The sequence below is a fragment of the Rhineura floridana genome, chromosome 13 (genome assembly GCF_030035675.1).
Source record: "Rhineura floridana isolate rRhiFlo1 chromosome 13, rRhiFlo1.hap2, whole genome shotgun sequence".
Classification (NCBI taxonomy): domain Eukaryota; kingdom Metazoa; phylum Chordata; class Lepidosauria; order Squamata; family Rhineuridae; genus Rhineura; species Rhineura floridana.
The window spans coordinates 9,373,447-9,401,311 of NC_084492.1; the positions used below are offsets into that span (position 1 = coordinate 9,373,447).

Genomic DNA, 27,865 nt, shown 5'->3' on the forward strand with positions numbered 1-27,865 from the left:
AATGGATATCATTTTTTTACCTCTTTTTGGGTTGGGCAATTGCCTGGTTTAAACACACTTAATAAATTGACCAGTTAAAGTACTGTACAATAATGGCCAAGTATTTTAAAGCATTAACTTTATTAAGAATAACTTGAAAAACAAAGTAGGGTGCAATCCAACTACGATTTACACCAGACTGAGAGGAGCAGGCCCCCTCTAGGATGCACACCTTAACATGGTGAGGGGGTTTGAGAGTGTTGAAGAAGCTAAGAGCAATGCCGTCAGGAGTCTAGACCAAGAGGCTAGACTCCTAGCAGGGGCACCCAAGGCGGAATGGTCAAAGCTGAAACACCAGACTAAGATGCATTCAAACTCAGAGGAAGGCAATGGTAAACCACCTCTGAATATCTCTTACCACGAAAGCCCTATGAACAGAGTATCCAAAATGCAAAATGAGATAGTGCTGGAAGATGAGACCCCCAGGTCAGAAGGCACTCACCGAACTACTGGGGAAGACCAAAGGACAAGTGCAAGTAGCGCTATGACTAATGACGCAGCTGGATCAAAGCCAAAAGGAAGCCCAGAGGCTGATGCGCACAGATGCGAAAGGAGAGTCCGGAGTTGTATGACGCACACAATAGGAACATGGAATGTGAGAAGTAATGACAACAGAAGATTTATGTAACTTTACAGTTGACAATGAGGACACTGAACTTGTCAAGGATTATCAATACCTCGGCACAGTCATTAACCAAAATGGAGACAATAAAGAAATCAGAAGAAGGCTAGGACTGGGGAGGGCAGCTGTGAGAGAACTAGAAAAGATCCTCAAATGCAAAGATGTATCACTGAACACTAAAGTCAGGATCATCCAGACCATGGTATTTCTGATCTCTATGTATGGATGTGAAAGTTGGACAGTGAAAAAAGCAAATAAGAGAAAAATGAACTCATTTGAAATGTGGTGTTGGAGGAGAGCTTTGCAGATACCATGGACTGCGAAAAAGACCATAATCGTTTGTTAGAACAAATTAAACCAGAACTATCACTAGAAGCTAAAATGATGAAACTGAGGTTATCATACTTTGGACACATCATGAGAAGACATGATTCATTAGAAAAGACAATAATGCTGGGGAAAACAGCAGGGAGTACAAAAAGAGGAAGGCCATACAAGAGATGGATTGATTCCATAAAGGAAGCCACAGACCTGAACTTATAAGATGCTCTTGGAGGTCACCGATTCATAGGGTCGCCATAAGTCGTAGTCGACTTGAAGGCACATAACAACCAGAGAGGAGCTAGATATGGTGGGCTGACATAAGCCCCTCACCCAGCTCAGCCGGAGGTCTGCCAGAGAAGCCCAGCCTATAAGGAGAGGCAGCAGAAGGGGGCATGTTGGAGGAGGGGCCGGGGGGGAGGACTTGTGCGATATCCAGGCCCTGTTCGGCTCCCTCCACAGCCGTCTCTTGCAGTAGCCGGTACACCAAGAAAAGGGGTGATAGAAGGGGAACATGGATTTTCTTTCCTTATGCTGCACCTTGACATGCAGCTGGATGTGGCGGCCCCTTCTGCCAGCACCGCCTCCGCTGGCCTCCAACGAGTTGGGTGGTAATGTCCGTTAACAGTTATCATGAAACAATGAAATTACCCTGAAAGGATTGTAATGAACTTTAGGTAAATGTGAATGATTCGTTGGATTTTTTCTTCTCGTTGACTTTTATTCTGGGACATTGAGGTCCCCCCACTATTATTTTTTTTTTTTTAAATTAAAACATAAAGTGAAATAACAGCAAATGTTAAGCAAAGCAAAAGTCAGGTTTTGAAGGCAGTTGGGCTGACTAGGCAGGAGGCCCGTTCTTTAAGCATAGGCAGTCAGTTGACACTGTTTGACTGATCATTTGGCCAGCATGCCAACCGTAGCCTGTTTTGGTACCAAGCAAAAACCTGAAAACTCTCGGGAGTGAAGGTAACATGGACCTGGCACGCTTCTGATCATTTAAATATGACAGTAGGTCAATTCACAGAATATGTTTCTGTTCACATTCTTATGGATAATATGTGAGACCAATGACCATCGATATACCTGGCAGAAATTCCCTTGATTACAGCAGATAAATTCAATGCCGCCAGGTGTACTTCTTGTCACCTAGGAAGACCTGTGAACTAAGCACACGCCCAAGGAAGGTTGGGACTCCTCAAGTTGATGGACAGTGAAATTGTGCGAGCCTGACAGTTGCAACACAACCCTAAATATTCTTGGCTGTTTTTAAAAAAACATGATGTCCTCAGCATCAGTTCTCAAACTCTGAGTGCTGTAAGAGAACCACTGACTAAGTAAAAGACTCTTGTAAGCCAAACACCCATCTCCAGAGTAGGTTACCTGCTGCAACTCTGCATGATGTATCCTTCTGCCCTTGTACCTTTCCAGCCTTCTTTCACTGGAGCTTATTATTTCTTCCCTGTTTCTCTGCATTGTGTATGCTTGAATTTTCCATGCCAACAGACAGAAGTGTTACTTGCCCTCAGAGGAGGCTGCTTGTTGAGTCACTGCGTGAGTAGCTACTGTTGGCATGGTTCCTTCCAGTGAGGAGGCCAGCCCAGAACAGCAGTTGACACAGAAACCGAGGAAGTGGGCTCCTCTGGAGATGAGCAATTCTTACTCTTAGAAACTCTCAAAGTAAATGGGTTTTGGGGGGTAGAAGGGTGAAACATGCTTCTGCCTGAGCAGAACTTTAGAAAACACTGATCCGTAGAGCCCATGGATGGTATTCAGTGTTAGTCCTGCTCAGAGCACACCCACTGAAGTTAATAGGCGTGACTAGCTTAGTTTCAGTAATTTCAATGGGTCTACTCTGAGTAGGACTTAGTTGCATACAACCCCCTTAGAATAAGCTTTCTGGACCATGACCGTGTTGCTTTCATGTTTTGTACAGCACCTGTACAAATGCACTCTGTACCTGTACTGTGGGTACTAAATGGCCCTTAGCTGGAGGCGGAGGAGTGGGATGTTCTGCTGAAATGTAATCTGGAAGGTGATTTTCTCTGTTCTTTCCCCAAACAGAGAGCATCAATTCACAGACAGAAACCTGCACAACCTACAGCAAGGTAAATCACAACCCCACACCATGTTTGCTATGGCAGCCCTTAAAATACAAGTGAGGCACATTAAAGTACAAGTGAGGCACCTTATTTGTATGGGGTTAATCAAAGGAATGCTAAAGCATTGTGTTTAGGTCGCCTCTTGTAGGAGGCGTTGGGAGTTGGCAGGTAGGATTCATACCAGAAAAGGACCCACTTCAGGCATTTGAAGCTGTAACTTTCCAGCAGATGGAATGTGGGGCAGGCCTCGTTACCTTGAACAGAAACGTTGTTTTCTTGAAGAAAGGAAATAAGATAAGAAGATGAAAATTGCTTGGAGGGGTGTGGGAGTTCAGGAATATAAAATATTCACCAGAGTTTTGCAGGCCACACCACCATTGTATCTGTTCAGTAAACGTTTCTGCTTGCGTATAGGTCATTTCCCTATTTATTTGTCTATTTAAAGAACTTTTTAGTCACTTTTCAAGATATAGACATCAACTTAAAGTGGCATACAATCAAAACATTTGAAAACATCAATATTCATAATTAAAATATAACAGAACAGTCTAAACCATTTCATTTCAAGACAGCAAAATATATGCCCTAATACCTCCGTTAATGAAGTAGATGTATTCCTGGACATTACTTCTTTAACAGAAACTTTCCTACTAGAAGTGGAATAACATGGAAAGAATAGGGATAGGTTCCTACACCACAAAAAAAGAAGAGCAGTTCAATATGTTTCAGCAAACGTTTTGTTCAAAACTTAAAATAGTCTTGCCTGAAATGAAACAACCAGGTCAGGTATGCATACAGACCAATTGAAGGCTTATTTCAAAATGTATGCAGGGATGCCTGCCTTGTTGCCTTTTTTCTTTTCTCATGTAGCAACTTGCTATAGCAATCTAAAGCTTTAAGCACAGTTCTCTTGTGCACACACTCGAGCAGGCAGGCAAGGGGCAGCCACTGCCCTGTCCTTGGTCTCTCTCTCTCTCTCTCTCTCTCTCTCTCTCTCTCTTTCCCATCCTCCCCTACACTTGAGCAGATGCATCTGGAGTAAACAATGCTTCCAGGGCACCTGAAGCACTGTTTACCGCAGATGCACCTGTGCCACCTAGCAAAAAGCACCATTCCAGCCATGTGAGAGAGAGCTGCCTGCAGCCGCCGCAATCCAATAGACAAGGAGCCACATTCTGACTATGTCAGATTGTGAGCCCCCTCCACACAAAGAAGACTTTGTTAAAAGGAGCTTCTTAGGATTTGTTAACCGAGGTATTACTGTAACTCCACATTGAAAAAACTACATGCTAGCCAAGACATTAAGCTACTCTCCCCATTAAAAGCAGGCTGAAATAAAAAAAATCTTCGGGGCCCAACTAACAGAGAGGGAGTCAGTCATACCCCTTGAGGGAGGGAGTTCCATAGATACATGGCTACTACTGAAATCCATGTCTCTTTTGTCTGCCATCCTAACTACCACTGATGGGGGACATATGAAAAGCGCCTTTGTAGCTGATCTCCATGCTTGGGCAGGTTCATATGGGTGTTCCCTTTAAGTAACTTTGTCCCACAGCTTATAGGACTTCATAGTTCAAAACCATAATTTTTAATTGGTAAATGTAGGTAAATTGTTGACCAGATGGATTCAAGCAGTTAATGAGGGACTTACCAACTTGCCTATTAATCATTTGTGAATCAAAACAATAAGACAAACCATAACAGTGCAAACTTGGGAGGGAAGTAGCATTTTCTGTAGGTCAGTGATGGTGAGCCTATGGTTCTCCAAACGTTCAGGGACTCCCAACTCCTATCATCCCTGATGATTTGGGGCTGAGGCTAATGGGAGTTGGGAGTCCAGGAACATCTGGAGGGTCGCAAGGTCACCGTGGCTGACCTAGAGAGAAGATGAGCTCATGTTCTGCAAGTGTCACTTATTAACCAGCTCTTATCAACTTAATCCTCATGTATTTTATTTACATTTTATAAAAAGAAATTATATCATGCCTTATTTGCCCACAAAGTGGGGATTCCCTTTCCTGCAGCTGCCTGACCGAAGTCCCTGACCAAAAGCAGAGATCAGAGTGTGCTGCCTTTCAGCTTTGCAATCCCAGCGCAAACCATAGGCCTGTTGGACTAAAGACACTCAAATAAAGACACTCAAATATTAACAAAGAGGGAACTAAGCATGCCTTCCAAGGGGGAGGGAGGTCTACAGTCTGGGTGAAAAGCTGCGAAAGGCCTGCCTTTACATACCAAGCAACCACACATCTGCTAGGAGTGGGCCTCAAAGCAGGAATCAGAGGTAAAAGGGGGCAAACAGGATCATGTGAGAAAAGACAGTGCTATAAATACCCTGATCCCAAACCCAAATTTGCTATCAGAGCAAACCACAAGCTGGCACTGAATTCTAGAAGCAAACTGCACACAGCCAGCCTTTTTATAACTTAAACAGAAAACCAATAGGGTTCTTCATTCTCTAAGGTATTTTCATATGCTTGCAGTGGGACAATATTCAGGATCTTCTTGGGCATCCCGTAGAGAAGCCAGTGGTACTTCACAGGTAAAGATTCTGTTTTGTCACTTGGATAGGAGTTGGTGGGGTTTCAACTGGCTACTCGAAAGAGAGGCCTGATAATGCTCACCAGCAGAGGTCATGTCAATTCCTGTACAGCCGGCTGTGAAGTCAAGCAGTACTGGAAATATAGTACAAAATGGGGGCAGTTTCTAAAATATTGCAAGATTTCACTTTGCATTAATTCTACCAGGGAGGTGATGGAATCATAAAGGTGGGAACCCTGGTTTGCTTGCTGAACCTAAGTGCTGCCCCTAGAAGGGGGTGTGGCAAGCTTGTTAATGCTTAACAATAGTGAAGGAAAACAAACCATGGCTAAGAATTATACCTTCTAAACGAAAAATGCTGTTGGATTCCCTAAAAGGATTGGTTTTGTTGTTTAAGCTGATGTTAGTTAAAAAATGTATTGCACAAATATTGAATATCAACCTTTCTGAAATCATTTGGACATTTTAGTCTTGTTTTGTTTTCTGCAGGTCGTCTTCTCCAAACAACACTAACCCATTTGGATCAACGTTTTGCTTTGGACTGCAGCGGATGATCTTTGAGGTTAGGAAAACTTATTTAGCTGGAAATAACGTAGCACTGGATTTTGCGTGTTGGAAAAATTGGCTGGTTCTGTAAGTCCTTGCACTTTTCTCTGAGTTCAGTTGAAGCAGTCTGCATGAAGTGAATCCCACAATGTGCATCATTTTCAAATGTCACTCTGTACTAGGGAAAAAAAGAACTTGAATGTGGTTTTAAAAGGTTATGCTCTAAATCGGGGTGGGGAACCTTAGGGCCTTGTTCCCTTGGAGGGTAATCTGTCAGGGGCTGAATGTGCATGATAGATGGAGCCAGAGACAAATATGAAATAAAGACTTCATTTTTTTCCACGGCTGTCTCAGACTAGAATTCCCAATCCTGTTCTCAGAAGTTAGCCTAATGGGTTTGATGGGGTTACTCTCAAATTAGTATACCAAGGATTTTTAAATTTTATTTTATTAGTAAAACAGATGAATACAGCTGGTGCTTTAGAATGCAAAAGTCTTTTTTACTCTAGGGTGCACTACAAACTGTGTGTGAGAGAGAAGAAGCCCACCAATCTATTTATTTATTTTTATCCAATAAAATACTGCCCCTTCTAGTTCTGGAACTATATAAAAACGGGGAGGGGGGAGGGATTTTTAAAAGCAAGAAGAAAAGAGGAAACAAATTAGAAGGAAGGAACTCTGTTGTGATGGAAGACACAGCTTTAGGAGATGATGAAGGCTGCATAAAATAAGGTCAAGGGCCACATGTGGTGTCCAGGTCACACGTTACTCACCTCTGGTCTGAATGATCCAGTTTAAAATAGACTTGATTTTGAAGCCACCTAAAGAATCCATGGCTGTCCTAAGACTTGAGTGCAGGCCATACAGATCAAGTCTCTAGTCCACTGGGTGGCATTGGCACTCTTACTGCTAAACTATCTGGGCTCCTTTTTGGAGGAATCTGCATTCTACATTCCATCTGTTTCTTCATCTAGGTGATGCAGAATAATCACATAGCGTCTGTTACTCTGTACGGTCCAGCAAGACCCAGCAGCCAGTTGAAAACGTCGGATCTTCCCCAGTGAGCTAATTGAAATGCTACAAAATTAGTACAGCGTGCCTTGATTTGCTGCCACTTATAATATGGAAAAAGCACGGTATGATGGACTTTTGGGTGTATGCGTGTGTGTGTGTGTGTGCGTGTTCAGAAAACAGTCTCTCGCCACCTGTGCATGGGGCAGGATGGGAAATCCTCTTGACTGTTCATCACAGGGCATGGAACTGATGGTGGAGGTGAGCAATTAGGTGTCTGTCACCGTTGGTTTTTCTCCTCTCGATTGCCCTCATCCTTTACGGTGTGGATATAAATGGACTGGCCTATCTTTCCTGAGCTAGAAGAAGGATGAGTCTTAAACGAGAGGGGGCACACAAATATGACTGCACAACTTAGAAGCACAAACATTCTGAGCCTTGGAGCATCTGGAAGCAGGTATTGGATTTTTTTTTCCAGTATGTGTTTTGTGTTAACTGTATTGATAATGGTAGTCCTGTTTTTTTTTAATGACAACAATGTTATGTGTGGGTGTGGGTGTGTATCTGCACACGCACACTCACACAACTTATATATAGGTGTATATATAAAATAACGTACATGGGTATTTCTGTGGCTAGGACATCGTACCAAATGTGACAAGTATGTATATACATGTCCATAATTTCAGGCATCACATGTTTGTCTGACGTTGAAACAAGCGCAAAGCAGCATGTGCATAAGACTTGGTTGTAACATTTTTGCACTACATACACTTTAATTACTTGATAAGACATTTTAATCTTCACTGAGGAGCATCTGTGTACTGGGTGTGAGTGGGGGTGCGAGGGTTTATTTAATTGTTTGCCACGCATAAAGCTTATTTATACAGTGGGGAAGAATCCCACCTTTTCTGCACTAATATTTACTTGACATGCTGAAGCATCTTCTGCCATGCCTGGTTAACTATCTTGTTTATATATATACACACACACACACAGTGTCCTGAAGGAGAAAAAAATCTCGATTATTCCTATGAATTATGTTTTTCTTAAAGGTTTTGATACCGTTTTTCCTTGTGCGTAAAACAGGGGCGAAAGTATTCGATCCTCAAAGGGTAAATGCATTTGCCTACTCTTGCAGCTGTGTGGCGTGCATCAGTTTAGAAATTTCTTGTTTCCTTTTTCTTTGTTCTGTAGAGTAGCGATAGGTGGAAAACTGGGGTGCAGCCGCTGGGAACCGCTCCCACCCAAGTTGCAGTGAAATGAAAGTTGTGCAGCCTTAATGCGAGAAAAGTTTCCCAGGAGACTTTGGTGGAACATAGTCCTGGCAGATTGCGCTCTGGGTTGTTATATACATAGCACATTGGAGGGAAGAAGAATTGCTTCTCTTTCCGCTCCTTGTATCTCGCTGCCCTTTTTTTTAATTTAATGCCAAAATGTTAGCCAAAGAGATCCTTAATCTAGTTTCAACATTTCTGTACATACACAGTTCCACTGCACACCCTCCCCCTCCTTCCCCAGCCAACAAGATTCAGCTTCCAGTTAAAGAGATGCTGCTTCCTGGTCATTATCCTAAGCAGGAGAGAACAGGAGGCTGCAGCTGTCTTACCAGTCTTATTGTGGGAAAAGTAGTCTCTGTCTGTCAGTCATCTTTGCAATATTAACCCTTTTTAAAACAATAGAGGGGGGGGAAGAGATATAATTTTATCCCATTTTTAATATTTTGGTGTAGCAACTTGTGATATATAGACAATTTTTGTGAGTTTTGCAAATGTGTGTACAGATTTTGTAAATACAAAACTTTTTTGTAATTTTAACTCCATGTACAGTGTTAATCCTGTATAGTTTACCAACGAATGAGGGATAGGGAATTTTAGGATGTTTAACTAAAAGTTTTGGATCCTGGACCAGTAGCAGGGATAAGTGTGTGCGTGTGTGTATTTGTGAGTATGTGTGTTCTCCTTTTTGCCATTTAGTCTTCCTGTATACTGTGACATTCTATACTGTTTTACTTAAAAAGAAATAAAGGAAGCCCCCACTGAGAATTTAATGGATAACAGGGGAAAAAAAGTTTTTCATTTTACCTTTGTTTCTCTTCTTCATAATATGCTATTTTTTTCCTACGATCATTGCTTGCAGAGAAAATTCCCTGATTCTCTTCCTTTCTAACAAGGATTCTGTTTTTCATAACCCCCCTGTAAATTATATGAAATGAATAACTAGCATGTACGTTGAAAGGACAAATAAAGCGAGTCTCAGTTACTGTGTTGTTCAAATGCAGTTGCTGGGTGTCTGTATTTTGCAATTAGTGATGAGTCTTCAATTTGTTTCCCACTGCTGGTGGTCTTATTTTTATTTTTTTCTTGCATTTTGTATCCTGCTTTTCCAACAAGGAACTCAGGGCTTCCATTTCATCCTCAAAACAACCCTATGTGTGTGTGAGTGGAAGATGGTGACTGGCCCAAGGTCACCCACCCACCCCTCCATGGCTATGTGTGTGTGGGGGTTGAACTTGAGTCTCCCCAACTATAATCTGACAAAATACCACACTAAACAGCTTCCCAGTGTCACCATAACTTCCAAGGATGCAGTGGACCCCCACCCACCCCAGTTTTAGATCCAAACATGACAGTGTTGCAGAGTGATACCTACCTTAATATTTGCAGGGTATGGGGAAAGTGTAGACGGCCTGCTAAATGAAGCCCATCAGGGGTTTGTATCTGCTGCAAAAATGAGGTGGTGGTGGTTCCATAGGTCAGAGGCAGTACGCTTCTGAATACCAAACCAGAAGAGGGGAGACTGCTCTTGAGCTCAGGTCCTGCTTGTGGGCTTCCCAGAGGCATCTGTTCGGCCACTGTGAGAACAGGATGCTGGACTAGATGGGCCACTAGCCTGGTCTAGCAGACAGGCTCTTCTGATATTCTTATTTGCTTTGGTGAGCCCCATGCTGGGCAGGCCTGCCTGTAGGGCAAACTGCATTGGCGGTATAACTGTAATGTTGGTGGGACCCTTCATATACCTATTGCATTCGGAAGAGATGGGGTGGGGTGGTAGCAACTGCGAACTCTGAAGCCAGGTGGGATGGAGGTAGGCCCATCCTGTGATTAACCAGTTGAGGCAGTTTATTATTATATTTGTTTAAAATATTTGCATCCCACCCTTCCATCTGCGCAGGGTGCTAGGGCAGAGCACAACACAGAAAAATAAACAAATGCATTACAATAAAACCATTAAAATGCTTCCACGAACAATAGACCATGTAGCAGACTAAACCAGAACGAATGAACTAAAAGTGCCCGGGCAGACAGGCAGGTCTTAATCTATCCAATTTAGTCGGCTCCCAGGGGATTGGGAGTAGGCCAGGAAAGAAGTCTAGAAATCTAAATTGCTACTCTGATCATTAACAATCTGGTGCATCACCTGGTACAAGTTTACAGGGGAATGTGGTCCGGTGCAGGTGATAAGGGCTGCCTTTGAGGTTGGTCCGGAAGTTGCAGCTGGTGCAAAATGTAGCGGCGAGACTGCTCGCTGGGGCAGGGTATCACCAACATGTCACCCCGATGTTGAAAGAATTGCACTGGCTGCCCATTTGCTACCAGGCCAAGTTCTTATATACCCAGTCGATCACTGCGCTCTGCAGGTGAGGACCTCTTGCAGATACCATCTTATCAGGAGGTTCATTCTGCACAATATAGGAAATGGACCTTTAGTGTGGCGGCACCTACCCTGCGGAATTCCCTCCCCTTAAATATAAGGCAGGCACCATCTCTGTTATCTTTTCAGTGCCTTTTGAAGACTTTCCTCTTCCAACAAGCCTTTTAAGTTGAGACCTATCCTAGTCTGCGTCTCTGTTGGAATTGCTTTTTAATATGTTTTTACTTTTAAAAAACCCTCTTTTTTTAAACAATGTTTTTTAACCCTTTTTTAAAGATGTCTTTAAAGCTTTTTAAAAATGTTTTTAAAGTTGTTTTGTTGTAATGTATTTTAAGGTCTGTTTTTATGATGTTTTAGAGTGGTTTTAGAGCTTTTGTTGGACGCCCTGGGCTCCTCCTGGGAGGAAGGGCAGGATATAAATCAAATAATAAATAAATAAGTCCACTGTAGGTACAGTGCAAGTGTGGAGGACCTTTGGCCCTCCAGCTGTCGCTGAACTGCAAGTCCCATCCACCCCAGCAAGCATGGCCAGGGATGATAGATGCTATAGTCCAACAACATCCGGAGTTCCTCCACTCTGTCACATCTCAATGCTCCTTTCCCTTGGTGTTTCTGCTACCAGGGGGCATACTTCCTTATGCATACATCTTTTTTTCCTACTATGACTTACCACCACCAAATTATTTACTTGCTGCTGCTGTATCCCCTGGTACAAATGCCTCTTGTTATTGTTCAGCTTCCAACCCTGACTTGCACCTTATTATTTACTTAACCAATTAATTAATTAATTAATTATTAATTTATTTAATAAATATTATTAATTTAATAAATATTATTAATTTAATTACTTAATTAATTACTTAATTAATTACTTAATTAACCAATTCCTGTTTTGTGTAACATTCAGTCCATTTGTTTTCTCTCTACTAGCCAGTACTTACTTACTTACTTACACACAGACAGACAGACAGACACACACATACCTCTCTCCCCATGCACACCCTTTCTTTCCAAAGATCACCACCGAAATAAATGCACATCCCTGCTTCTGTTTTATCCCTCCCTTGTCAGATCCTTCTCCCAGTTCCTCCTGCCTTTGCGTTTCCCAGCCACCCTGGCTTCCCTCCTCTTCCACCAGGTATGTGATGGCTGACTTTGCACTGCTCCACATGCTCTGTCTCCTCTTGCACCAGCCCAAACACCCATCATGGCCATCATTTGTCCAATCAGGATAGAAGGTGAGGCGGATGCAGGCATTTGTCTGTAACTAAGCTGAAGTACATGGAACTCAAGCTAACTGCATATCACTTCCACGTTTATCCCACCTCCATTTTCCTTTGTTTCTCCACGTCAGAAAAGAGCAGCCAGAATGATCAAGGGGGATGGAGTGATTCCCTTATGAAGAAAGGTTGCAGCATTGGGTCTTTTCAGTTTAGAGAAAAGACACATAAGAGGTGACATGATAGAAGTGTATAAAATTATGCATGGCATGGCGACAGTGGATAGAGAAATGTTTTTCTCCCTCTCTCATAACATTAGGAACTCGTGGACATCCAATGAAGCTGCATGTTGGAAGATTCAGGACAGACAAAAGAAAGTCCTTCACACCGCACATAGTTAAGCTACAGAATTCTCTCTCACGGGAGACAGTGATGCCCACCAACTTGGGTGGCTCTTAAAGAGGCATAGACACTTTCATGGGAGATAAGGCTATTATTGGCTATTAGCCATGATGGCTGTGCCCTGCTTCCATATTCAGAGGCAGTATGCTTCCGAATACCAATTGCTGGAGCCCGCAGAAGGGGAGAGTGCTTGGGGGCTTCCCATTAGGGCATCTGTGAGGATGGGATGCTGGATTAGATGGGCCACTGACCTGATCCAGCAGGCTCTTCTTACATTCTTCTGTTGAACATTTGCAAGCTCTTTGGGACCAGGACCTGGCCTCTTAATACTTTGTAAATCACCGCACTGACTGATGGCGCTATATCAATAAAAATAATAATATAGCCAAGAGAAATTGCTTCAGTGGCCCAGTTCAAACAGCTGGATATCCTTAGTGCTGTGTAACATACGGAGCAAGCACCAGCATCCTTTCGCAGTGTTGCAGCCATTGTTTATCACTTCTAAAGTACCTATTTTTTTCCTAAGCGCTGGCTCGCAGAGTCAAAGACACATCACAGAAACACTGTTGTTGCTTGTTAAATTTCACATCCCACATAGTCCCATAATTCTCAAAGTGACTTATGTCCGTTAAGTCAACATCAACAAGCCTTCTTGTGGACATAGTCAAGAATAAATATGCCAGGAAACCCAACAGTTGGATTAAGAGCAGTATTGCTCACTTTTTCATACCTCATAATTATAACTGTTTTAATAACATCGAAACAACATAGAAAGATCCTTTAATTCGAGTTCAGACCATTGGTCCATGTAGCTCAATATGTCTAAACGATGATTGGCAGCGACTCTCTATGGTTTCAGACTGAGGACGTTCCTGGATCTGCCTGGAAATGTTGGGGATTGAGCCTAGGATCTTCTGCATGCAAAACAGGTATTCCACCACTAAGCTACAGCCCTTCTACCGGCCACACAGTCATTCTTAAAGTAAAGGGATTTGTGCCTTTGGCTTGCTCGCCTGGCATCTCCAGCAATTTAGTTGCTTTAGCAATACTCCATGCGTCAGCAGGTTGGACACAACTGCAGAGGCTCATGAAGAATAATCACATGTAGTGTGAACTGCAGAGAGGAGTGATGCCCCTGCAGATCCTATTTTGTTACTCATGCAGGGCATTCCCCCTCCCTCCCCAATTCAGCCGGGCTACCCCTCTGGGGTACCAAGACATGCTCTTCCCTTTCCCCTCAGTGCCGTTTGTTCGCCCTCCACCCCTTGCAATGCTCTTACCATCAGCATAGCTCAGGATGTTTCTGCCAGGAAACATTTTCCCTCTAATCTGAAACAGATTTATCTCTGCAGTGAAATAATCAAGCCATGTGATCAGATTTTCAATTGCTGATGCCAGCCTCTCTTCCTTCCCTTCTTCCCTGCTAAAATAAAGCCATTACTGTTTATTCTGCTGTTGGTGGATGGTTTCTCTGATCGGATGGTGGATATATACCCTGTCCTGGATGGGGTTACACTCCCCCCAAGGGAGCGGGTTCGTAGTCTGGGAGTCCTTTTTGACTCTTCCCTCTCACTTGAGGCTCAAGTAGCCTCGGTGGCAAGGAATGCGTTTTACCAACTTCGGTTGGTAGCCCAGCTACGCCCCTATTTGAGTAAAGAGGACCTTACATCAGTGGTACATGCTCTAGTAACCTCACGCTTAGACTACTGCAATGCGCTCTACGTAGGGCTACCTTTGAAGACTGTTCGGAAGCTACAGCTAGTGCAAAATGCGGCAGCCAGACTGCTAACAAGGACCAAGCGGTCCGAGCACATAACACCTGTTCTGGCTCGCTTGCACTGGCTGCCAATAAGCTTCCAGGCTAGATTCAAAGTGTTGGTATTAACCTATAAAGCCTTATACGGCGCAGGGCCACGATACCTGTTGGAACGCCTCTCCCAATATGAACCGGCCTGTACACTACGTTCCACAACGAAGGCCCTCCTCCGGGGCCCGACTCATAGGGAGGCCCGGAGGGTGGTGACAAGATCTAGGGCCTTCTCGGTGATGGCCCCCGAATTGTGGAACAGTCTCCCCGTGGAGGTGTGCTTGGCGCCGACGCTGTTTTCTTTTCGGCACCAAGTGAAAACCTTTCTTTTCACCGAAGCATTTTAATTTAATTTAACTTAAATTTGTACAAATTGTTGTAATTGATTTTTGATTGTTTTTATGTCCTGTGGTATTGTATTATGATTTTACTGTACTTTGTTCACCGCCCAGAGAGCTATTGCTAGTCAGGCGGTTTATAAGCTTAATTAATAAATAATAAAATAATAAATAAACAATAATTATTCAGTATTCATAGGGTCAAGTTGGGGATTCAGCACTTTCAAGCATCGATTTGAAATGTTGGGATTTTTTTGGGGGGGGTGTCTTTTGTTAAATGCAATGAACGTATGATTTCCTCAGAGAATTCAAATGGAAATGAGAGAGAGAGCGAGCAAGTGGGACCTGTAATAAGACATTGCAACGTGGTCTTTTTCAGGGTGCCAGCCAACCAGCCATGTCCTCTTGTAAGGTACTCCATTCCATTCCCCCTCCTCCCTGGAGTTCAGTATTGGTATATAGGATCTAAAAAAACGTTCCTTCCGCTTTTCAAAACACGAGATTTCAGAGGCCAACACTTGTGCCTTAGTCCTGGAGTGACTTTAACCCTTGAGAAAGCTAACCACCTTTGCTTAATCCGAGGGAGTTGTTTCCTTTTGCTTCATATTTGCATATGGATAGGTAACGATAGTGGCTGGTTCACGCTTTGCAATAAGCCGTAAACCATGGTGTTGGAAAGGCCGTAGCTCAGAGGTAGACAATTTGCTTTGCATGCAGAAGATCCCAGGCTCAGTCCCAGGTAGCGCCAGGTAGGATTCGGAGAGGCCCCTCTCCGAAATCCTGGAGTCAGTTTAGACAATCCTGAGTTAGATAGACTAATAGTCTGGCTCAGTATAAGGCTGCTTCTTATGTCCTCTGCTTGAGTGAACCACCTTCCATGATTTGTTGGGAGGAAACAGACCATGATCCCAGGTTTGGCATTTTGTCTGAACCAGGGTTTGTTCTTGGCTTACTGACTGTGGTTTATAAGAGTAAAACAAGCCACAATGTCTGGTTTGGACATGACGTGATACTAAGCCAGGAATTGTGGCTTGTTTCTCCCCCGCACTCTCAGGGATAAGCCAACAGCCCAACTTGGTGTGTTCACAATAAACCATCAACTATGGTTCCCTGTGATGGATGAAATGGAATGCTGGTGAACAAAACAGGAGGAGGTGCCTGGAGCTGAGATGAAAGACAGTATCGCTTGCTTATTTAAGCCTCACTTTCCAGTCACAGTGTCCATCTAAGGTAGGGAACCAAATCCAAGTCGTAGGGAGCCAAGAAATTTTGGATAACCCCTATCTGCATGTGTAGTTTTAAAGGAGCAATTTATTCATATGAGGGCACAGAACATAAATTTAGGCAAACATAAAAGAGACAAAAAATATTCTCTGTCTGGGGAGAAACAGCAACAGAGGGCAGTTGTCTTCACATCCTACCTGTGGGCTTTCTGGAGCCATCGAGTTGGCCATCTTGGAAGCTGGACTTTGGTAGACCTTCAGTCTGATCCTGCAGGGCTTTCCTTATGTTATTTCTGATCTTTCCTAGATAGGGATAGCCTGGCTATTGTCATCCATGCTCTAGTAACCTCCAAATTGGATTGCTGTATAGCACTCTACATGGGGCTGCCCTTGAAGATGGCCTGGAAATTGCAACTAGTGCAAAATGTGGTCGCCAAAGTGCTTATGGGAGTGACAGGCCAAGCATATATAACACCCATTTTAAAACAACTTCATTGGTTTCCAGTTGTTTTCCGGATCCAATTATGTTGACATTGAAAGCCCTAAATGACATGGGGTCCAAATATCTCAAGAGAATGCCTTGTCACATGATTTGATTTGATTTAATTTATTACGGTCGGAGACCAGCATACAAGTATAAAGACAAAAACAATTATTACAATAAAAACATGTTCAAGGTAAAAAAATCTCGAGTCTGCATAAGCTGTTAATTAGTACTCTGCGGCGTACAATGGCTGCAGCACAGAAACTCGCAACCTTAATTGAAACATGGGGGATTTGATCAGATAATAAATATTTAATATAAAATGTAGCATCACATGCCAGCCTGCCCATACCTTAAGGTCGGCAAATGAGGCCCAATTAGTGGTCTCTGCACAGGATGAAGTGTATAGTGCCAGGGCTCATCAAAGGGCCTTTTCAGTGGTGGCTCCACATCTATGAAGTGCTCTCCCCACTGAGGTGCATCCAACCTCATCATTGTTTTCTTTCAGGAAACAGATGAAGGTGCACTTTATCCTGCAAGTTTTCGGGTAAGGGTATCAATGACTGAAATAACCTATGAATAATTGGACACTGCTGATTATTTTTAATTATATTGATGTAAATGTTTTTAACTTTTGCATTTTATAGATATTATATATGTCTACAACTTACTATGCTGTACACTGCCCTGTGGCCTTTGGACAAAGGGTGGTATATATTTTGTTACATTTTTACTATGTCCTTCCTCCCCAAATCTGTAGATTCTAGAAAGCAGAGGGAGTAAAACATGGGCCTTAATCACATTTAGCCAAAGGCTTGAACAAACAAATATGTTCTTAGCCATCAGTGAAAAAATGCCAGTGTAAGGGACCAACACAGTTCCACATGAAAGGATTTCCATCGTATACCTGCATAATAAAAGTTCATATATTGGCAGATATGTGTTAGGACTCTGAGGAACAAGCAAGCCTCTCCTGAGAGTTCACAAGCTGGATTCCAAACCAATATTTTCCCAGCTTATTACTTGGAAGCCGCAATCTCATCCTCTTGGATATAAGAGAAGTGATTTGTTTCCAACACAGTTCTAGATCGGCCTTTGCCAACCTCTAGATCTTTTGGAGTACAGCTCCAATCAGCCCCAGCCAGCACAGCTGTGCACCCATCAGCCCCTGCATCTTATGATTGTGCTGGCTAGAGCTGATGGATCATATGGAAACCGGGATTGGACTAAGATGAAGGAGGTGTGAAAATTGGAGGGAGAAATATCAATAATTTAAGATATGCAGACGATACCATACTACTAGCAGAAACCAGTAAAGATTTGAAACGAATGCTGATGAAAGTTAAAGAGGAAAGCACAAAAGCAGGACTACAGCTGAACTTCAAGAAGACTAAAGTAATGACAATAGAAGATCTATGTAATTTTACAGTTGACAATGACATTGAACTTGTCAAGGATTATCAATATCTCAGCACAGTCATTAATCAAAATGAAGACAATAGTCAAGAAATCAGAAGAAGGCCAGGACTGGGGAGGGCCGCTATGAGAGAACTAGAAAAGGTCCTCAAATGCAAAGATGCATCACTGAACACCAAAGTCAGGATCATTCAGACCACGGTATTCCCGATCTCTATGTATGGATGTGAAAGTTGGACAGTGAAAAAAGCGAATAAGAGAAAAATGAACTCATTTGAAATGTGGTGTTGGAGGAGAGCTTTGCAGATACCATGGACTGCGAAAAAGACAAATAATTGGGTGTTAGAACAAATTAAACCAGAACTATCACTAGAAGCCAAAATGATGAAACTGAGGTTATCATACTTGGACACATAATGAAAAGACCTGATTCACTAGAAAAGGCAATAATGCTGAGAAAAACAGAAGGGAGTAGAAAAAGAGGAAGGCCAAACAAGAGATGGATTGATTCCATAAAGGAAGCCATAGACCTGAACTTACAAGATCTGAACAGGGTGGTTCATGACAGAGATGCTCTTGGAGATCGCTGATTCATAGGGTCGCCACAGGTCATAGTCGACTTGGAGGCACATAACAACAACAGAGCTGATGGAAGCTGTACTCCAAAACATCTGGAGAGTGCCAGATTGCCAAGGTTGCTCTTTACAGATACAGCTCTTCACCTGACACTGCAGTTGTTGAGTGTCATTGTGCTTATTTTACATACTAGGGGCTGCTGCCCCTGCTTGGTCAGCTTTGCTCACCCACCCTGTCCACCCGCTTGACAAAATCACCATCCTTGTTCCCTTAGAGTTAACTGAAAGCCTTTTACAATCTATCTCCTTGCTTCACCTTTGCCCACCCCCCATGCCAGCAGGGGGCAAAGGAGAAGGGCAGGGAAGATCGCAAAAGGCTTAAATCTTGTGCCACCACCTGGGCACTGTGGACAGAGAGTTGGTCCAGCAAGAGGAACAGTGCAGCAAAGAGGAAGGTGCCCAGAAGCAGTGGCCAGCCTGGGGAGTGGTGGTGGCTACAGCAGCATATTACCAGGCCAGCTTGGTCACTGCTTCAGGCCATCTTCCTCCTTCCTGCACTGCTCCTCCTGCGAAAATATCTCTTCATCCTAATTGGCTGGGTGGCTGCAGGAGCAGAAGCAGTGGATCCCCAAGCCAGCCGGAGAGGAGGAAGGTAGCCAATAGCAGTGCCATCTAGCCTGGGTATCTGGATCACAACAAACAGGAGCCCTAGGACTGGCAGGCTGAAGAGCCAGCTGAGCTGGGGGGCTGCTGCAGCCTGTCCTGGCTGTCTCTCCATAGCTTGCCTGGGCTGCCCATCCACCACTTCTCATCATGCTGTAGTTTGCAGTGCCACCTGTTTGTGGCCAAGTGAACTGCAGCATAACAACATCCTTACATTTCTATGTGTTATAGAAGACATTCTTGCTCCAATTGAATTGTCGATCTCGATACTTCTTGCATTTCATTTCTCCCAGCCCCACTGCTTACAACTCTCTCCTCTCCACCCCCTTGCCTGATACAACTATGTATTGTCCCCTTTCTTACTGAGGCCCAACTGGCCTCAAGTTGGGTATTGAAAGTCACCATTCCCATGCTGTGGAACACTCTTCCAGCAGAGATTTGGCAGGCAGCCTTGCTTTTGACTTTCAGGTGTCTCTTGAAGACCTGATGCTGAAAGGTCTATGCAACTGTATAAAATGTTTTTTTAAAATTAGCCAGTCATTATAATAATTGTTCTGTACAGCTTTTAGTGCCTTTATATTTTTGGTATTGCTGTTCACTGCCCTGATATTTTACGATATGGCCTTATACAAATAAATGTATGTATCTCTATGCCTGCTAATGAGGACAACACTTTCCTCTTTCAACAAGCTTTCTAAGTGGAGACTTATCATAGAACCATAGAATCATAGAATAGTAGAGTTGGAAGGGGCCTATAAGGCCATCAAGTCCACCCCCTGCTCAATGCAGGAATCCAAATCACAGCATTCCCGACAGATGGTTGTCCAGCTGTCTCTTGAATGCATCCCAATCGGTATTTGAGTTTATTCGATATATTTTGTTGTATATGTTTTTTGTTGTATTGTGAAATTGCTTTGAGTTGCTTCAGAGGAAGCAGTTGATAAATGATGTTAATAGTAATAGCAATAATTAACAATGTGAACTCCAGTGTTCCTGCTCCTTGCAGTCCCAGGTGGATGAAGTTGATACTCAGCAAGTAAGCAGGCTCTCTGCTAGGAACAGCACCTTGACCCTGAGCATGCATTATGACACCCCTGCCTCCCAGAGTTAACTCTGATGCCACTGCCAGCTGCAGAGGCCAGGGAAGAGACTCCCAGTCTCCTGTTATTGCCCAGAGAGCCATGTCTTTTGGGGAAACTCAGCCTGACTGCAGCTGCATCTCTTTACAAACTCACCTCTTCACTGTATCACTCTCTAAGTCAGTGGGGGAGAACCTGTGGCCCTCCATATGTTGCTGGCCTACAACTCCCATCATCCCTGACCACTGGCCACCATGCTGACTGAAGTTGATGGGATCTGGAGCCCAACAACCTCTGGAGGTGCCACAGGTTCCACATCCCAGCTTGTAGTCTTTTGGTTATACATTGAAACTGAGCCAAAGCTGGACTGTGTCACCAGCTGCCAGAACCAGACTTTTCTTTGTCATCTACAGGTTCTTGTGCCCCCTTCCTCTACAGCAATCTTCCCCAGCCTGGTGCTGACTCCTCCTCAACTTATCCACACAGATTAGCAGGTATGTGTACATCCTGTGCATGTTCGCATCCTATATGTATACATGTGCAAAAGTCGGATGGACACTGTCAAGAACGCCTGATTTCTAAAATGGCTCAGAAGCAAGGAACTGTGGGGATTTCATCTTGTCTGAAATGGGACCTCTGTGAAGAGCAATGACTTGCAGTTTTCACTGCTGAAGCTAGTTAATTAGGCCCAAGCAAGAACACCAGCTTATCAGTGGAGCCTGGTATCCAAGGCTATAGGCCTGGGAAGGTTTGGGGAGGACATGACAGTTAGGTGCAAAAGCTCCAGAAGCATTTCATCGTCTGAAAGCCCCCTGATTGGCTAATTAATTTCTGGCTGTTGCCAGGCGTTTTCTCATAACTATAGGAGTCAAAATCTTAGCCTTTGTCCCTCAATGTGATGGTGTTACCTGATGTTGGGTTTCTGCTTTACCATCCGCTATCCCGGCTATACATCTCTGGGGAGATGTGGAACCATGAAGTTATTTTGCTGTCTACCTCTTTGTAAGTATAGACTAGGCTAGACAGTTTTGTTATTTTTGTCTGTGACTGTACTCTCTGTGTATTTTACCTGGCCCTCAGGTGTGGGTTTTAAGGAACCAATTTGCTGCTATGTTTGTGCACTTCTATTTAATAAAGCTACTTCTTATTTACTTGTGTGTGTTCATTGCAGGAGTAGTGCGGCCCTGAATCTGGTACCTTGGCTAATGACCACGGACTGCTGTATATTGGGTATTTTGCCTAAGCCTCCATGACAGGGAGTGCATCTTTGGCTCTTGTCTGTTGGAATCCTTGGCAGGTCTATTACTGGCACTTTGGGTTTCCCCTTCGCCCAGAGTTGTTCTCCATTTTAAGGGGTGGTGGCAGTCTACCTACCTTGCAGGGTTGGTGTTGGTTTACACAGCCCTGGTAAAGGAGGCACAGGTTGTGCCTTGCCAGTATCAATTGCCCTGGGTATGGGAATTGAGTCCTGGGACTAAACCAGGGCAGGATCATGACAGACATCCACCACAGGCATGTGGCCCCTGGAGTCTTAACCAATGATGAATGTGGCCCTCACATTAAAAAAAAGTTAGCCACCCCTATATTAAACATTGCACATCTAACTGAAGTTATACTTTCTCAAACATGCCAGACCCAAAGACTGCATACCTCTAAGCATTCTCCATACATTCATGCATCATAACTGTGAAGTTTCTTTTGGGGGTCAGTTTGTGCTAGAGTGGCAGAATCAGCCATATGACTGTGAAATGCACATGCAGAACTTGGCCAGGAGAGGTTTTTGGAGCAAGTGTGATGTAAGGATTCAAGATCTAATAGACTGTGAACTTTAACACCCTCTGCAAGTTGAGACCCCCAATTCAAGTGCCACTGGAGAGAAACCACATGTCCTGCAGATTATATCGTAGTGCATTGTTTATGACTATTTTTAAATTGTGCACGTTTTGTGTAAACACTGTAAAGTGAATACCTAAATTTAAAAGTTCAATAAATTAAGCAACAAACATTTTTGGAACGGTGCTGCATCCACCTTAATTACGCTGAGAGCCCTACTTACAGTGGGTTATTTATTTAAAACATTTTGAACCCCACTCTTCACCTGAAAAAGCGCCTAGTGCGACTTACATAAAATCAGTCATAAATGTCCCTGCCCACAAGTTTGCAATCTAAAAGATATGACATAAAAGGGAAAATGGATGGAGAGGGAAGAAATAAACAGGTAAAGTCAGGGACCTGTTCTTAAAGTTACCAAGTCCGTGTAATGACCAGTAGACAAGGTTGCTCTGTCCTCTTAATTGTTTAGTTTTACATAATGTTATGCAAGTCACAACTGAGCTGGCTTTGTGGCACAATTTTAAACTGGGCATGGTTTGGGTCAAACCATGTTTGCAAGCCAAATGGGCAAGTTTGGCAGGCCTAAGTAAGACCCATGGACCGGAGGTTCTCCACCACTGTTTAGATGTCACACAGCCTTGGTTCTTTTTGCAAAAATATCAAGGTATGCTGAAAAGCTTTTGCTCCTTTCATCAGGGAAAACTGAAAGCACCTAATCTTTCCAAGAAGCAAAAAGGTTAATGGGTTAGTTTAATAAAGCACGGTCTGGCGTTGAATGATCAGGAGCAAAACCTTTGGGTGGTAGTGGATGTTTCGATGAAGATGTCAACCCAATGCACAGCAGCTATGAAAAAGGCAAACTCTGTGATAGGGATCATTAGGAATGGAATTTAAGGAAAACCTGCCAATATCATAATGCCGTTATACAAATCTATGGTGTGACTGTATTTGGAATACCGTGTATAGTTCTGGTTGCCTCACCTCAAAAAAAGATACTGTAGAGCTGGAAAAGGTTCAGCAAAGAGCAACCAAAATGATCAAGGGGATAGAGCAACTCCCTTGTAAGGAAAGGTTGTGACATTTGGGGCTGTTTAGAGAAAAGTCAAGTAAGAGGTGGCATGATATAAGCACACAACATCTGTGCATGGCATGGAGAATGCGGATATAATTTTTCTCCCTCTCAACACTAGAACTTGTGGGCATCAAATGAAGCTGAACGTTGGAAGATTCAGGACAGTCAAAAGAAAGTGCCTCTTCACACAGCACGTAGTTAAACTATGGAATTCGCTCCCACAGGAGGCAGTGATGGCCACCAACTTGGATGCCTCTGAGTACCAGTTGCTAGAAACCGCTGGAGGGGGAGTGTGGCTGTTTCACGCAGGTCCTGCTTGCGGGCTTCCCATGGGCATCTGGTTGGCTGGACTAGATGGACCATTGGCCTGATCCAGCAGGCTCTTACTTTCTTAAAACATTTTGCTGTTGCTTTGCTTGGGGAGCCTCATGCAGCTCTCTCACTCTGCCTTCTTTAACGAGCAAAGCTGGCTTGGCTGATACAAGCGGCACCTCCACAGCTTTGCCCACGAATTATCTTGCTCTGTTTAGATGCGGCATTGCTATCCTTTTACATCTGCCCTCTGCTGCTTTGAAAGTTCCTCTCCTAAAATTGCACACTCTTGCCCTTCCATTTCACACACTGAACCCCTGAACTGCCTGAGCTTCTTTGAGCTTTAGATCTTCCCACCCAGTCTCAAACTGCTATTTTAAATCTGGTAGAATTGTGGACTCTTTTAAGATAATCTCTTCCTATGTTTTGTTTTAAAGGTGGTGAGTCATATGCACCTTGTTGGGCTAAGAGATAAGATTGTTTTTGTTATGTTTGCAAACAGAGCAGAATACACAATCAAAGACAGAGTCAGAGCCATCTGATTTGCATATTGTATTGAAACCACAAAAATTGAACATCTAAGCAGAGCGTTTGAGATTGTTCTTGTAACAGAGAAAGGTTTGTGTGAGCGATAATGAGTGGATGTCTGTATAAACCAGCTCTTATTTTCTAAGGGCATTTACATCCGATTGGCCTTGCAACACTGGAGCTGGCCCATCCGAAGCAATCTGGAGCTGTCAAAAGGTGGGGCAGTCAAGCAGTGTGGGGAGGGAGAGAGGAGGAGAGGCAGCTGGGGTCTGCAGGAGGTACTTCACCAGCACTTCCTTGCAGGGAATCCTCTGGCAAAGCGGCACCCAGCAGGATTGAGCCCTCTGCTCATCAGCTGTAAAGCAGAGGGTTCAGTCCTGTTCTCTGCAGGGATTTGCTTACCAGCACATTCCCCACAAGGAACACAGCACCCAGCAGGATTGAATGCAGCATCTCCTTCTCCTTCCGTCCCTTCCAACCGCATGTTTCCCTAGGATTTAAATCCTTGATCAAACATGCAGTCAGGAGCAAGGAGAAGGACCCACTGCATGTTTAAAACCCTTATTAAACATTTGGGCTGGCCCCCAAATGGATACAGGGCCCAGATCTGGGTCAGGGTCAGCCCTGGATCATCGTGGACCAAATCAGGGCTGATCCAAAGTGCCAGACCGGGTCCCGGATCAGATTGGAGGGGTATGCACAGTCCCACATTGGATTCCATCCCATCTATTTTTCCCACCCGCATAATTGCAGAAATTACGATTGGCTTAAACAAGCATGTCCATCACTTGATACCTCTATTTTAAACCTATAGTAGCTTAGGTGATGTTGGGTGATGTGCAAGATCTGTCTGTGAGTCTAGGACTTGTGTAATACTCGTTCATTCTTTGCAAGTCAACTCAGCACTGAATGACTGTATAAGCCAGCCCCTTAGGTAGCATAACCCTTTGTCGTCAGTTTTGTTTTCGTTTTCCACCGGAAAGCCTTCCTTACTTGCTTCTTTTGGGTGCAAGAGAGCCGTGGATTGTGCAACAGGTTCCACATGAGCCAGACCTCAGCTACCTTCAAGCTGTGGACTACCATGAGATCTTTGTAAAAACAAGGATCAAAGGTCTGCAAGTTTGGGGCAGCAGAGGGCTTGGTTATTCCAAAAGTCTTGAACCCTTCGTGCAAGACGGGCTTCAGGTTGATTCGTTGCAAGCACATGCCTAGGAAGACGTCATCAATAGGAAAGAGTTCCACCTCCCCGCAGGCCTGGGAGAGCTTCTTCATGGTGCTGCTGGAGAGTAAGAACCCGCCACCCCCTGCATAGGCTGGGTACATGCTGAGCCCGTACATTGTCTCGGGGATGTAGTATTTGCTCTTGCGGACCCGGATCGGGTGTGCGTTGTAGATGATGTCCCCGACAAAGAGGTCCTCGGAAGGATCGCGGCTGTCAAGGAAGTTGATGATGTTTTCCACGTTGACAAAAACATCGATGTCGCCTTTGAATATGAACTTGCTGCTGGAACAAAACTCATCCGCCCAGCTTAGGAAATGGATCTCTTTCAAGGTCAAGTTGAAGAACGTGTCGAGGAAGTCCCATAACAAGATGTCCCGATACATCTGACTCTCCTGGTGAACGAGGCTCTCCCATGCTGGCAGGGCCGTCTTGTTCTTTGGGACCCCCAGGAGGAAAACCCGTTGCACCTCTGCTCCGTTTACTGGACCTTCTCTTCCCCAAGTTTTCCGTACAATCTCCCGGCGGTCAAAGTCCTCTGCCAGCGACTTGATGGCGATCAGCAAGAAGGGCCCCCCCGGAGTTCTCTTGCACTTCTTCGGCTGGTTAATGAGAAGGTCAAACTTCCTGTTGTCTTTGTTCCTAAGATAATGCTTAAAGTCAAAAGCTGGCGGTGTGAAGGGTGGCGGAGTGGTGACCTGGGCCTCTTGGCTTCCCTCCTTGACAAGGTTCACTGCAGAGATAATTTGAGGCTCCTCTGCAGGCGGTTTCCGGAGGACGATGGGGACATGGGAGCCCCGATGAGTCGCTGCTAAAGGCTGTTTCTGGCCTTGCACCTCTTCTCGAAGTGAAGTGTGGCCCAGCTGGGAATAGAGCATAGTGAAAAGGGCAACCACAAGGAAAAGAGTGCAAATGGCATTAGCCTTGAATTGAACTCTCATTGTTTCCACAGATCTCTGCTAAGAAACATCCAGTGTTGTGTTAGGGGGATGATCTGTCCACTGCATCCATCTGCAGATAACAGAAATTGCAGGTCAGGGTAGAGTTTGTAATATTCATCTATTCATTCATTTAAATTTCTATTCTGCCATTCCTCCCAGAGAAGCCTAGGATGGCAAACAACAAAACAGCGAAACCAGTATTACCCAAACTTTTATACCTCCCTGTGGACCCCTTGAAAATTTCTGAAGGTCCTGGTGGACAACTTAATTACTTTTCCTGTTGTAACAATTGTAATTCCACAGAATTCAAATTGTAGTAAACAAAATTCAGAAATAAATGAAGCAATAAAATACAGTTAAAAATTAGTGTCATATTTAATGCAATGGATGTGCCCTCTCCCGTCTTCAGTCACAAATCCACAGATGCACCGTGGACCACCTGAATGACGCTCCTGGGCCACTGGTAGTTCATGGGCCACCGTTTGGGAACGCCTGAGCTAAACAATATAATTTTTCATATAAAAAAGACCATTTAAGAACTTGTTTCTTTTAGCCATTGAATGCCTGGGTTGTTAATAATGGGGGAGACAGACACACCTCACCAGGGTGGGAATTCCATAAATGGGGACCCACCACCGAGCAGGCCCTTCCACCGAGGAGGTGGAGCCAGAGGGAGCCTGTCCGTCTACTCTGGTATAAAAGGACACAGTCAGGCACAAAACACTGATGGTGGTAAGGTTTTACTATCTCTAGCTATTAGTGGTCCCAATTAGAGCCAGTATCCGAGCTTGGCCTTGCTGGACATCTGCTGATGCCCAGCATGGGGCCTACTATGGAATGGGGGCTCCTAGTTTAAGACCCCCACCCCAATTTCAAGGCACGCACAACTTTAGTCAGGCTTCAAACTTGTTCCCAACTTTCAATCTTTCCAATCCATTTTCCTTGTGAGTCGTGTCTTCTTATATCATAAGCTTGAAGGCAGGGACTGCCTTTTTTTTTTTTTTTTGGTGATCAGTAAGCCACTCTAGGAGCCTTGTTGTTGTTGAAGAGTGGAATAAAAATTATTTAAATAATAAACAATGCCACCAACCCTTGGAAGCTCCTGGCCCCCCTCCTTGTGGCTGTTGCCTGCTTCCTTGCCCTCTCAGAGCAAATGAGCAACCGGAGGAGCCAGAAGGCGGCTCTGTGGCCTCTACGCCCCTTGTCCTCTTCTTCTGGGTGTGGGTTGGGGTCAGCGGGTGCAACAAGTGAATGGGCAGCAGCAGCAGTGAGGAGGGGGAGGGGGGCCCATCAAGACCATCCTGCCCAAGAACCCCAAACCTAGAATCAGCGCTCCACCAGGGCGCCCATGTGACTTTAGGAAAGTGTTTTTTCCTTGTTATGCGGTCTGCTTTGGGTGCTTGATGTCAGCATTTATCCAGTGGACTCTAAGTTTCCCTGCTTCCTTGGTGACAGATTTCACCATGAGCTTCTTTGCCCATTTTCCCTGGCAGCTTTGTTTCAGGGTTGTAGTCATCCAGGGTCCTGGAGGGTCTTAGACCCTTTCCTTTTCTGGGAGCAGGGTCCCTATGTCTCCAGCATCCTACGAGCCAATCAGCATGAAAAGGGAATGTGCTAGCCACTGAGAAGAATCTTCTAACTTGCTTCCTCATCCTTTCCTGCTGCTTGGAGCCAGTCAGAGTGAAAGGAGGTGAGTCGGCCACTGAGAAGACTCTTTTCAGTAGCTAACACTCCCTTTTCATACTTACTGGATCCTTAGTGTCTGTGGGTGAAGGCATTAACAAGGATCTCATTCTCAACTCAGCAGCAAAAGAAAAAAAGGGGGAAAGGGTGTGGCTGTGACTATCATGAAGAGACCCTGCAGTTCTAAATTTGCCACTACACTACTGCTTTGTTTTCAAGGTGAGTTAACCCAGT

At 44.2% G+C, this 27,865-nt stretch overlaps 2 protein-coding genes and 1 long non-coding RNA gene across 6 annotated transcripts in view; 2 read left to right on the forward strand and 1 right to left on the reverse strand.

Moving 5' to 3' along the window:
- PHAF1 (phagosome assembly factor 1) overlaps window positions 1–9,239 on the forward strand; it is a 72,291-nt gene extending 63,052 nt beyond the window's left edge. For all 4 annotated transcript variants that reach the window (XM_061594315.1, XM_061594317.1, XM_061594318.1 and 1 more), the window contains exons 14-17: window positions 3,047–3,090; window positions 5,568–5,626; window positions 6,115–6,187; window positions 7,146–9,239. In XM_061594315.1, coding sequence (XP_061450299.1) covers window positions 3,047–3,090; window positions 5,568–5,626; window positions 6,115–6,187; window positions 7,146–7,235 — 266 coding nt within the window. In that variant the 3' untranslated portion in view covers window positions 7,236–9,239. The remainder of the gene's footprint in view (window positions 1–3,046; window positions 3,091–5,567; window positions 5,627–6,114; window positions 6,188–7,145) is intronic.
- Window positions 9,240–11,740: 2,501 nt separating this feature from the next.
- On the forward strand, window positions 11,741–21,194 carry LOC133369240 (uncharacterized). The gene is made up of 2 exons (XR_009758844.1): window positions 11,741–16,857; window positions 20,457–21,194. It is a non-coding gene; the product is annotated as an uncharacterized LOC133369240 (long non-coding RNA).
- A 997-nt stretch (window positions 21,195–22,191) lies between these two features.
- Window positions 22,192–26,014, reverse strand: B3GNT9 (UDP-GlcNAc:betaGal beta-1,3-N-acetylglucosaminyltransferase 9). The gene is given in 1 exon segment (XM_061594657.1): window positions 22,192–26,014. A coding segment is annotated over 1 exon segment (1,296 nt). The 3' UTR covers window positions 22,192–24,718.
- Window positions 26,015–27,865: the final 1,851 nt, after the last annotated feature.